The sequence below is a fragment of the Gopherus evgoodei genome, chromosome 17 (assembly GCF_007399415.2).
Source record: "Gopherus evgoodei ecotype Sinaloan lineage chromosome 17, rGopEvg1_v1.p, whole genome shotgun sequence".
NCBI lineage: Eukaryota > Metazoa > Chordata > Testudines > Testudinidae > Gopherus > Gopherus evgoodei.
This window is the reverse complement of record NC_044338.1, coordinates 16,718,495-16,730,750: the sequence shown is the minus strand read 5'-3', so window position 1 is coordinate 16,730,750 and position 12,256 is coordinate 16,718,495. Positions and strand designations below refer to the sequence as shown.

General features: G+C 46.0%; 1 protein-coding gene across 1 annotated transcript in view; it reads left to right on the top strand.

Moving 5' to 3' along the window:
• SPNS2 (sphingolipid transporter 2) overlaps nucleotides 1-12,256 on the top strand; it is a 165,482-nt gene that overhangs the window by 81,247 nt on the left and 71,979 nt on the right. Inside the window, exon 3 of the mRNA XM_030536898.1 lies at nucleotides 5,197-5,333. Within this exon, the coding sequence (XP_030392758.1) occupies nucleotides 5,197-5,333 (137 nt within the window). The remainder of the gene's footprint in view (nucleotides 1-5,196; nucleotides 5,334-12,256) is intronic.

Genomic DNA, 12,256 nt, shown 5'->3' with positions numbered 1-12,256 from the left:
CATTGTTCAGAAATATGTTGTTCTTGGGAAACTAGAACAGCCTCACACCTGATGGAAAAACAGATGCAGTGGGAGCCTAGCAGCTTTTCAGTAACGGATCAAATGCAGCTTCTGCCTGGTTCCTTTGGTAGAGCCCCATCTTCCCCTCTGTCATACAGAGCACATGCTATTGTGGATCCGACAGGCCTGAAAGGATTGGGCCGTCCCAAGGGAGGGAGGGAGTGTGTGGCAAAGCAGGCAGTGCTATAGGAATAGAGTGAGGATGTGGAAAGCTGATGTTTGGCTGCCTCACCAGCAGGTTCTTCTAGGGCCATCATTACAGGGTGCAACCACAGGGATCAAATCTTTTTTGAGATGGAAAACAATAGGTCTAGTTCCAGGAGGATTTCGTGGCTATAAGACATTAAATTCTGCACTTCCTCTCTTTTCTCTCCCTCCTGCCCTTTGTCTCAAGTGTCTGGGCTTTTTCTTTGCTACTGAGCAAACGGGCAACTGGTTATTTCCTGAGGGAGGAACGTGTGAGTTGAATGGCAGCTTGCTGGCCAGAATGACTGAATGAGCACTCAGGGGCAACGGTGCATGAAGTAGGCAACACAGCCCAGAGAGGATGCTTTGCCCTTTTGTTGTTTCAAAAATATAATTTTTGTAATTCCAACCACATATGGAAAGATTGCTGGGTGTGCTGGCTCACCTGTCTCAGGGTGGGTCAGGCATTCAGAGGCAGAAATAGATACTGAGCCATCGGGTTTAGGCAATTAGACTCTTCCTGTGTTTTCACCACAGTAGGCATTTTAGTTGTGATGTAGAAGGAGGGATAAAGATAAATGCGTTCCCCTTTTGAAAACACTTGTGCTTAAAAGAGCCTTCCTCTGGGAGGCATTTATTAAATGTGTTTTTATTCATCCACTGCTCGGAGGCTTGTGTTGCTTCTGCTGGCATGCACGTCAGCTCCATCCCGGAGCTGGGCGTTGGCTGCTTTGCTTGGCCCTGTTTTTGGTCCTTCGCTGAGAGTAATCCACCTCTCAGCCTACATAATGGCTGTCAACCCCCATTACCTGTACCCCTCTATTCTATGGGTTTGTGCTGACGTTCCCACGTACCTTCTGAGCAGCTCATCCTGAACCCCACTGGGTGCCTGGCTCTGTGCCATCTTGCTTCCTCTCTTTTCAGCAGTTGATTCTATTCTGAAAGGGCAGGAAGTGCAAATGGAAGGAGGAGCTGCTCATTGGGAGGAGGCTAATGAAATGGCATTTGACTCACGAAGTTCCTTGTCACTCTCCTCTCTCTAATGTAGACAATCAGTGGCTGCAGTGTGGTGGTCTGAGGTGAAAGCTATTGTGTAAGGGGAGAGGAGCCGGAGAGGCAAATAAGAATGAGGAAGGGCTAGCATGAGAGCTGAGCTCCTTATTTTGTGTTACAGGCCAGTTATCTTCCTTTACCTGCAAATTACCATCATGTTCCCCCTCTGCGTAATGAATACCCTTGCAGTAACTCTTTGGGAGGGGCTAAAATCCTTCCTGCCGTTAGGGTTACTTAGCACCGACACCTGGGCCAGGATCCAGAGTGAGGGACAGATCTGGAACAGTAATTCAGGTTTCTCTTCTGCCCAGTGAGGTGCCCTGGAGTCATTCTCCTCTGCTTTCCTGTCCTAGTTTGTAAGTTGTGTGGAGTCACTTTTTGTTGTTTAAACCTGTCTGTCCTGCTCAGGAACCTCATCTGTCATATCCAGGAGCAATCGCGAAAATTGATTTGTGGGACATGCATCTAACAAGCAGATCTGCTTGACAAAACACATAGCCATCATTTTCTGCATTTGCTTAAAAGTCAATCAGTGCTTTGATGCATATTTGGGTCATAAATAATCTGATGCAAATTAAATTTATTGTGACAGCTTTAGTCAGCTATTTATTATTTATTAGCTTCTGTTGTCCCTTTGTTTACTCCTTTGTGGAGCTGTGAAGTCAGCTTTTTAACCTATGATACAGCTCCCAGCATGGTTCAGAAGAGAATTTTCCAACATCATGTTCCCCCAGGACCCATGAGTAGCAAGGGAATTATTTATTGATGGGGAACTGGGAGATGTTGGGTGAGTTGAGAAGAGGATATTTGAATGCACATTGGATCTTGTCTTCTGCTTGTACGCAGATGTTAGAATTAGATGTTAGGGGTGTGATCCAGAATTTGTTACAGCCAATAGACAAGAGTTGCCCTAGGTTATCCAGCAAGCCAGTGGCAGAGCTGGGAATACAGTCCAGGTCTCGTGAGCTCCAGGCTTCTGTGGGCTTTGGCTCAGGCCCAAATGCCCCAAAGGTGGCTTGAGGAGGCTGTTCGGTACCTGAATCAAGTGAGATGCAGGGCTGAGAGTTTCTTGGGAAGCTTGCTTTAATATTTTCTTTTTTATTGTCTGAATAAAAATGGCAGACTCTGAATCTGGGATGAATGAATTACAGTGTGATTCCAAGGTCACTCAACCTGGAACTGCAATCAGCACACTGATCCTTTTTAGGTCTGTCGTCGTCGTCTTCTGTTTCGTTCTAAACAGATCTTCTCTCTCTAGAGATCCAAGTTCATTGTGGGCTCAAGCTTGCAAAGTGCTGACCGCCGTGGGCCCCATCCAGCAAACACTTAGTCACTTGTTTAGTGACTATTCAAATGCTTAAATTACGTCCATGCTTAAGTGCCTAGCCTTGCAGAGTCAAACCCTCTAAGCCGAGTTCAGTACAGGGCAAATCCCTCACTGAATGCACAGCTTGAGTGGCTACAATGTGTGTTGAGGGGCTCGGTGGGTGCTAAGGAATCCACCCCCACCCAGGCTACAGAGCATCAGCCAACGTGCTCCCCAGCTCCTACAGCAAAACAGGGAGGCAGTGACCAGCATAGCAGTGAATCCAACTGGCTCCTCCCCAGGTCATTCCCACCTCTTCTCAATGAGGACACAGGGGGAGGCCTGCAGAGTGGTGTAAGTGGTGCATATGGACAACCTAAATCCGGTGCATAGTGGAGTTGCACCAGTTACACTGTGTTCAGGGACCTCTGTGGCTCCTACACATGAACGTGTTTCCACATACTGTAGCAATGTAGGATTAGCACCGCCTGATCATCCTAGTAGCTACAGGCCTTATCCTGCTCTCCTTTTATGGAGTTGGCATGGCCTAGTGGATAGAGCCTTGGACTGGGACTCGGGAGACCTGAGTTTTATTCCCAGCTGTGGCCTACTTGGTGACCTTGGGCAAACCATGACCCTGCTCATGCTTCAGTTTCCCCATCTGTAAAATGGGGACAATGATACTGACTTCCCTTTGTAAAGCACGTTGAGATCTACTGGTGAAAAGAGCTTATTCCAGCAAAAATAGTACATTCCACTGGGAGTTCTGCTTGTGCAGGAACTGCCAAACTAGGCTCCATGTATCTAGTGTGAGATTTTGTATATTGTCCGTATTGCAAAGTAGTGGCTTGTCTCTACAAATGAAACAGGAACCTGGGTATAATCTTGCAGTTTACTTCTATTTCTTTTTTTATCTAGTTTTTGTATCTTTGAATTACTCCTTCATTTTGTTTACATACACGATACATGTTTGCATTGTGATGTTGCTTACTACAGGAAATATAAAAAGTTGAGACAAAATATAAAGTACCATTGTATGGATTGCAAAATATGGATATCGACTGACATACACGTTTTTTTTTAATTTGATGGTTCTGGAATTTTAGTATGTAAAAAGGTACACCTATATCTTCTAAAACAGCATCCTATGGTCCAGCATTATACACATTTTTTAGACTATTATCTCCTATTACCATGAAAATCCCTTAATTACTTTGTTTATACATGCATTTCAATGGAAGGAGTACTTATCCTTTGCTCTACATGCTCCTCTTAGCATTTTAAAAATAGAACACTACAAATAAACGATGCCAGAAACCCACCTTGCCTGCTAGGAGCCACCCAATATTAATATGATTTATAACCCTTAATACATATTTCCACTCTCTCTAATTTGCCACGAGAACCCACCCAGTTTCTGTCAGCTCAAGAAATACATGGGCCTTCCAGCATGCTCTGGACGTCAATAAACTAGGGTCTTCTAACAGTGTTTCTCAACAACTGGTCCATGGACCAGCACTGGTCCATGGGGTCTCCTTGACATAGTTTAGGAAGGCAGCAAGCTGGTCCCTGGTATCCAAAAGGTTGAGAAACACTGTGTTAGAAGAATTGTACTGGTGTGCCTAAATTGATGTAAAAATCACTGTCGTTGCACCGGTGCAAATCCCGAATAGACACATGCTGGTTTAAACCTTGCTTGTATAGATTTTTAACATAAGTCTCTTTAATAGCCAAATTGATAGAATTGGTGTGTAAACTAGTTTAAGTGCATGTACATTAGGTGTTTGTAGTGGTGTCCCTAGATCTAACATGGACAAAACCGAAGGACTATTTTGGAGTGGGGTGGAGGAATGAGTTCCCAAGCTGAGAAGTCCTTGCATAGAATACTCTGCCAGCTGCCTCCTACCTTATATGAGTGGTACCTGAGTTGACAGTAACTGAGTCAGAATGGCATGTGGAGAAAGGCAATCTTTCAGATAAAGAGGTCCCACGCCTTATAAGTCAAAACTAGCCCCTGTAATGGAATAGTTACTCACTGGTGTACATAATGCTGGGTAAGGCAAAAATTTAAAGAACCGTGACATGAGGTCCTGGTGGGTAGTGAAAACGCAGGTGCAGCTAGGGGAATGGTAGTGAAAACGTCTCTCACTCTGCCTTAAAAGGCTGCTTCTAACGGTGACCCTGCAGGGGGTGTTTCACCCAGGGCCTCTGCTGAGATAGCCAACAAGGGGGCCAGCATCTATACACTATATCTGAATGCTCTCAAACCTTTGTGTCAGCTTCTTGTTGAGGTTTGAGCAGAGGCTCTTGATTTATCCCGCCCGTTTTGCCCATCCCTCAATTGTAAGCTTGCAGCAGACTCTAAGGGGTGTTAGTGCTGTAAAAGGTAACCCAAGTTCACTGGTCCAAAGTTTCTCTGGGAATGAGAAGTCTGTTTGCTTATGAACACTTTGCCTAACTTGGTAAGCAGGGCTGCAGAACATCTAATTAGGCGGAAGTACTCTCCAGAGGGCTTGGCTTGCAGAAAATTAGTTTTCATATTTTTTGCCTGATGTTTATTGAACGTCCTCCTGCCTTTCTCCCCTCTGCAGTTTTCATCTGTAGTTTCATGGTGGCAGCACCTATATTTGGTTACCTTGGTGACCGCTTCAATAGGAAGATCATTCTCAGCTGCGGGATCTTCTTCTGGTCAGCTATCACCTTTTCAAGCTCCTTCATCACCGAGCAGGTAAGATCCGGGAATATAAACAAAGGTATTCTGCAGAGTGTACTGAATATAATGGGATCCTTTCCAGACTCCCCGCCACAGTGTATGTGGACATGAGATGCCCCGTAGATGTCACACAGAATATATAATGTAATAAAGTATATAATGTTTGTGGTCACATGTCTCTTTGAAAGTGAAGTGTGTTCTTCCCTGGTCATGTGAATCACATAAACATCCTAGGGGAAGCACATATAGACACATGTTCAAATTGATGTGTGGGCTTTATCTGAAGGGAGAGTTTACAGAAATAAATAAACTATCCATGCTCCAATATTGGTTCATTTGCTCCCTCTTTACACAAACAATGGCAAGTTATCATTAACTCTGCTTGAACAGATTATATAGACTGGCAAAACACTGGGAAGATGGAGTTTAGACACATTTTGAATAGCTACCCTGGCTCAGTTTCCCTGAAAGGCAGTGAAGGTGAATGATAGGACTTAGATTAGTACAGCATCAGCTCCTTTCTCTGTTAAAATTATCTCTCTGGGGGAATCAACGATAGGATCCTCCAGCTCACCTCATTTTGAAAAGTCAGAGATGGCTTTGGATACATTTCACAATGCTCCCTGTTTCAGCCTGCAGTAAATGAGGCCATGTCAGTCTGTTTGTTTTCTTGCCTGTCAGGGATACTGCAAAACAACAAGGGCTTGGGAGTGCTTGAGAAAAGAACCCTTTAATTTAAATTATACCACAGAGGAAGCTTAATTGTGCAGGTGGCAGCATTTCTGGAGAGACAAATCACAGCTAGGGGAGCCGCAGACGGATTTCCTTAGGGACCAGCCATTCATCATCTCTGTTCAGCTGCATTCCAGAGGTTGCAGTGCTATGGTCACACCCCGAGGATGACAGGCGTGCTGTGCCGTTTCTAATACAGAGGGTGCCACATCCGTGGAAGTGGTGGAAGTCACACCTGTGATTTGCTCACCTTGACATCCACTTGGATAGGACGGCATTTCTAAGTCCCCATAAATCATAGGGCCAAGCGTAGAAGCCTTTAGGGTAACGTCTACACTGCAAAGAAAACCCCTTCCCCATGGCGCCACATCTCATAGCCCAGGTGGCTTGGTCTGCAGGGTTAAAAATAGCAGTGTAGGTGTCCTGCTCAGGCTGGGCTCTCAAGACCTCCCCCCCCCCCCGACCCAGTGTCAGAACTTGGGCTCCAGTTTGAGCAGGAACATCTGTGCTGCGATTTTGAGCCCAGCAGCCCAAGCCCCATTGACCTGAGTCAGTTGACCCAGGCTCTGAGACTCAGTGCCACAGGTTGTTCATTGCAGCTTAGATGTACTCTTATACGCCAGGAAATTGCTCTGATTTAACATGGGTTATGCAGCACTCTTGGTGGAGAGAAAACACCTCCCATCCGGAATGACGTCAGGTTTCTTTTAGTTTTCTTGCAAAACATGCTGTGAAAGCAACTGTGGTTATAGCAAAAAGGTAGTTATTGTCGTCGCTGCTCTGTTGTAAGCCAGAATAGACATGGCAACAGCGTTAAGCCATTAAACCCTTCATGAAGAGCCAAGAGGCGAAAGGCTTTCCTGCCTGCAAACAGTTTGCACTCTGCACTCTTCTACTTAAAGCTGTTTACCTAAAGTTTCTAATCAAGTCTCTTGAGTGGGTTTCATCACCCATAGTCAGAGGACTGGAGTCAGAGAAATTAAGCACTAGACTGGAGTTGTATATACTTGGGAGTGGATTTTCAGTTCATGGGGTTTGGGTCATTCCACTGCATTTGTCAAACTAGCTTAAATGATGGATTACTACAGATGCTTCTCAAAGAGTGACCAGTAGCTCAGTGTGAATGTGGGATTATTGTTAATCTAAGAAAGAATGAGTGCTCTTACAACATACAACTCTAAACATCAAGTGACAGGAGCAGGATATACCCTGAGCTGCATGTGTTCCGTGTGCAGACTCATTCCTTCTGGATTGCAGTCACCACTAGATCTGGACCAAAACAAAAGCCAGGACATTCACCTGCAGTGTAGACTCTGCTGCCAGCGGGAGGACATTTTTTAACCGTATATCTGAGGGCTGCAGCAACAGGACAGAGATTCTGAATCATACTGAAAACAATTCTGCTGCCACTTCACTGCCCTGGCAGGAGGTCTGAAATCTAACAGGAGAGTCATACTAGCTTGCACAAGGTGACTCTTTGAAATAGCAAAGACAAGAGGTCTGAGAAGAGTGTGTGCAGTTCTTATTTATACAGTAGCTTCCCAGCTTCTGATCATTGGCTTCTAACATTAGCTTAAGGAGAAAACACTGGCAGTTCTTACAGAAGCGAGTGAAGTGAGAGTGGGATAGGGTGGTGGTTTAAGATATGAAGATCCCTTAACTGGTTTAAAAACAAGCAGCAGCCAATCTACTGAGCAGAGGAGATTGCCCACATTCATGTCGGCGTGAAAACACCCATCGAGAAGCAGCAAGCTGGCACAGCCTGAGCCCATAGAAATACAGCATAGAAAACTCCTTTATGTGATGACAACAGAAACACTGAAGTAGGCAAGAAACAATAGCATTTCAGTGAAAACAGCAAACTGCCTTTTTCTGTTCGGAAATTGTCGACTGCATGGTGCATTCTACCAGACTGTCATGGATAACGCTACTGAGCACCCATCCCTATGGTTACATGATCTTTACCATGTTAACTGTATATACAAGGGGCCTGTCTTTCAGAGGTGCTGAGCACCTTACAGCTCCCATGAAAAATGAGGCCACTGGATTGTTAAAGGGCTTTTTATGGTGTCTGCCTCATAAATATTCATTGCTGACTGAAAATTGGACATAAAAGAAACAGTTAGCAAGCTTCTTATATATGGATAAATGTTCAGGCCAGCCTCTGCGGAGTCTGCCTCCACTTGTGCATGCCCAGAATCAAGGAGTCAAAGTGGTAGTTATTTTGGTTTGATTCAGGTTCAGTGTATTCAGGCTTAGTTCTGATTTATTTATTTTTAAATCACTCGGTTACCGGTTTCAACAGGTTCAGATCAAATTTTAAGCTCAGTGGAAGTAAACTCAAGGAGAGTTGAAACCTAAAATTGAAACTATTTTGCTTTTTGGCCGTTTATTTATGAACTTTAACTTTACATGAGTTTTCCTAATGCTTTTGTGTTGTCAAATAAACACCATTATTTTTTTCTATGAACAGTTGGTTTGAGAAAACTAAAATAACATTTTCTAATGTTTGCTCTGTGAGAAGATAAATCTGAATTTGGTGCATGGGCCCCTGGATCAAGTGGAGGAACGAGCTGTCCCCAGGGCTGAGGGTGAGTGGGAGGAGGGAATCTAAGGGGGAGAAAGGTTGGGGAGCTGGGCTGGATGAGTTATTGTTAACTTCTGGGACCAGGAAGCATTCCACTGCTTCTGTCCTCAGGAGGGTGTCTCAGAGATGGTCCATCTATCTCTGGGGCATCCTGCTGCCTCAGGTGGTGTGCAGGCAGCTCCTAAGCTTCCTCTCTCCCTCCCTACTCTTGTGGCTGGCCTTGTTTTTCTTCTCATTCTCATCTCAGTATTCCAGGGCAGATCTCTCTGGTAGTCATCACGTACCTACTTGTTGTTTTGTTGTCTCGTTGAAAATAAGATCACAGTCGTGTTCTAAAATATTGCGCTTAAAAATGCTGAACCTTTTTTCCCCCCAGTTCAGTTCCAGTTGAGGTTCAGCAAGTAGGGCAGAAGTATAGTTCAGGATTGGTACTGATTTAAGCCGATTCGGTTTTGGTTCGACTCCTCCCTGCCCAGAATTCATCACATCTGTACCTGTGCTTGCACTTTGCAGGTGCAAACACCCACTAAAAATTCAAGTCCTTTGTGCATTCCCTTTAAGTAGTCCTGTCCCTGTGCACGTGCAAGTCATAGCAGTTTCACCTGCAATCCATTTTTGGCATTTCTGGTGAGTGTTTGAGGAAAACCCCTTCAGGGTATTGGTTCAGGCTCAGTAATAAAATGACAACATGCAGACTTAAAAACCTGAGCGAGCTGTCCTGGGGCTCAAAGACAAACATTTTATTCAGGTGCTTACTGAACACAAGAGGCCCCACAGAGCTCCTCTACCAAAATGTGGCTCTGGTCATTATTTACCTCTTCATGTGGAATGAAAATATATTTCTCCAACCCCCTTGCCCGGCACTGTGATCACTGATTAATGACTATGGCAAAAGTCAGTCTTCTTTTTGGATAGTGTTTTGATTAATTAGATGTCTGATTGCCCTATATATCTAGGGCGGATCCTCCCTGGGCTGCCTGTGATTGCTCCATTGTTCTCTTTCTGAATAAGTTGAGTTGAAGCCACTTGGTTATCAGGAGTAATCAGACTGTGCTGGATCTTCTGAGTGTTTGGATGTGGCTGCTGGGACCCCGACTGTCTCTGTTAGTCAGACTAAGAGCTCTTATGGTTGCCTCATTTGTCCAGAGTTCTGTCTCTGCAGAAGTTTTGAAGAGCTGTATTTTTCCCCCTCTCAGCTGGCCTCCCACACCTCCCTTCACAGCTCTGTGGTGGGCAGACAGCTACGATTTCTTAAGGTGAGGAGGTGCATAGGCATGGAAAGCTTGCAAAGTGCTCTCAGTATTTCACATTGCTGTGATGTTTCCCATACAAATGGCCTGAGTAAAGCTCTTCTCTCCTTCATGGTGGCTGTACAGGCAAGTCTTATCATACGCGGGGGTTCCGTTCTGCGGTTATCGCGTAAAGCGAAAACGGCGTGTACTGAAAATTATATCCCCAGGCCCTTTAAATCCTGCCTGCAGCTTCGGCAGCAGGGCCGGGGCAGCATTTAAAGAGCTCCTCTGGGCTCCCCACAGCAGCAGGAGCCCAGAGGAGCCCTTTAAATGCTGGCCCCGGCCCGACAGCCAGAGGGGTGGGCAGGATTTAAAGGGCTCCTCCGGGCTTCCCGCCGCGGTGGGGAGCCCGCAAGAGCTCTTGAAATCCCGCCCACAGCTTTGGCAGCCAGGCTGGGGCTGGCATTTAAAGGGCCCGAAGCTTCACAGTTGCTGGAGCCTCGGGCCCTTTAGTTCGCCCCAGGGGCTATCAGCCACCTCTGCAGCTGCGAGCCCCCTGGGTGATTTAAAGGCCCTGGGACTCCCAGCCACAGCTGGTGCCCCAGGACCTTTAAATCTTGAGGCCACGTCTCTTCCACTTGAGGCCACATCCCCCAGACTCCGGGCCGTTCAGCGTAAAGCTGAAATTGCGCATGTTAAATGCGCCTAAGTTGCAACAGACCTGTACTTCAGAGAGGGGCAAAATGATCCCAATGTGGTGTGTGTGTAGTTAAGCATTTGGGGCTCCTTCAGGATGAAAGGGGATTATGTATAAACGAGGCTCAACCCAGATTAGGGGGTGACAATGCAGGTTGAACAGGGAACAAGCTAGAACACCTGGAGGAGCAGTCGTCAGGTCTGTTGATTTGAGGGTTGTTTCCTGCCTTTTGTTACTGAGGGCTTGTCTACATCAGAAAGTTGCAGCGCTGGTGAGGGAGTTACAGCGCTGCAACTTTGAAGGTGTACACATCTGCAGGGCATCACCAGCGCTGCAACTCCCTGTTTGCAGCGCTGGCCGTACTCCCGTTTTGTCTCGGGTGTAGAGGATCCAGCGCTGGTGATCCAGCGCTGGTAATCCAATGTAGACACTTACCAGCGCTTTTCTTGACCTCCGTGGAAGGAGGAAGCCTCTGGTAATCAAGCTGGTCTCCTTCCCCGGTTTGCTCTCTCGTTCCCGGAACCCCGAGCAAGCAGGTCTCCTTCCCTGCGGTTTGCAGGGTGGCTCCGGGAACGCGAGAGCAAACCGCGGCGAAGCTGGTCTCCTTTCCCGGTTTGCTCTCGCGTTCCCGGAACCCCGAGCAAGCAGGTCTCCTTCCCTGCGGTTTGCAGGGTGGTTCGGGGAACGCGAGAGCAAACCGCGGCGAAGCTGGTCTCCTTTCCCGGTTTGCTCTCGCATTCCCGGAACCCCCCTTGAAGCCGCCCAACAGCGCTGCAGTGTGGCCACATCTAGCAGCGCTGGCCCTATACAGCTGTACTAATACAGCTGTAACAACCAGCGCTGCAAAATTTTAGATGTAGACATGGCCTTAGTTTAGCAGCCAAGAAGAATTTGGTGGATCACATCTGCTTCTGGAGGTTCAGGTAGCACAGAGGCCACACTTTCTTTTTATAATCTGTGCCTGGCCCTGAGGCTGTGGACTGCTCTTCCCATCTGAGGCCCAGACTGTTTTTGACTTGGCAGAAAATAATGGGCTATTTTCAGAGGTGATGTCAGTTTGGAGCTGGTGTGAGTTGCACATCATTAAGTCTGTGTGAATTAAATGCTAAGGGAAGAAGAGATTGGAGCAGGAAGAGCAACCAACAGAGGACTGTGAGATAAAACAAGGATGTCCTAAATCTTCCAGTCTCTAACACCCTTATATTGGTTGGTTCAGTGCTTAAATGCTCTTGTGGTTTAGTAGGGCAGATGCTATAAAAATATCTGACAGAATCAACCCAGCTTCTTCTCCCTCTGCAGGTAAATTACACTGACCTACTGATGGGTACCTTCCTTGTGTGCGTTCATTCTGAATTTGGCCCTGAAAAAAGGGAAGGAACAAACCCCTGTGGAACAAAATGTCAGCCAAAGCAAAAATCCATCTCAGTGTTCAGTGCTTCATAAAATCATGGCTTTGAAACATGCCTGGCTTACTTCAGGTCCTTTTAGTTCAAGGAGAGATAAAAGAGACACAGAAAATTATTCAGTGTAAAAAAATAAAACTGAGGTTCCTTGGAAGTAAAATAAAATCTCAAGCCCTCTACAGCATTCTGGCATGTGTTGCCTCATAAGACCTTTACCTAATGTGTGTTAGGTACTATTGAGTAAAATAAATCCTCAGATTTAAAAGCAGAAACAGCAAAACTAAAAG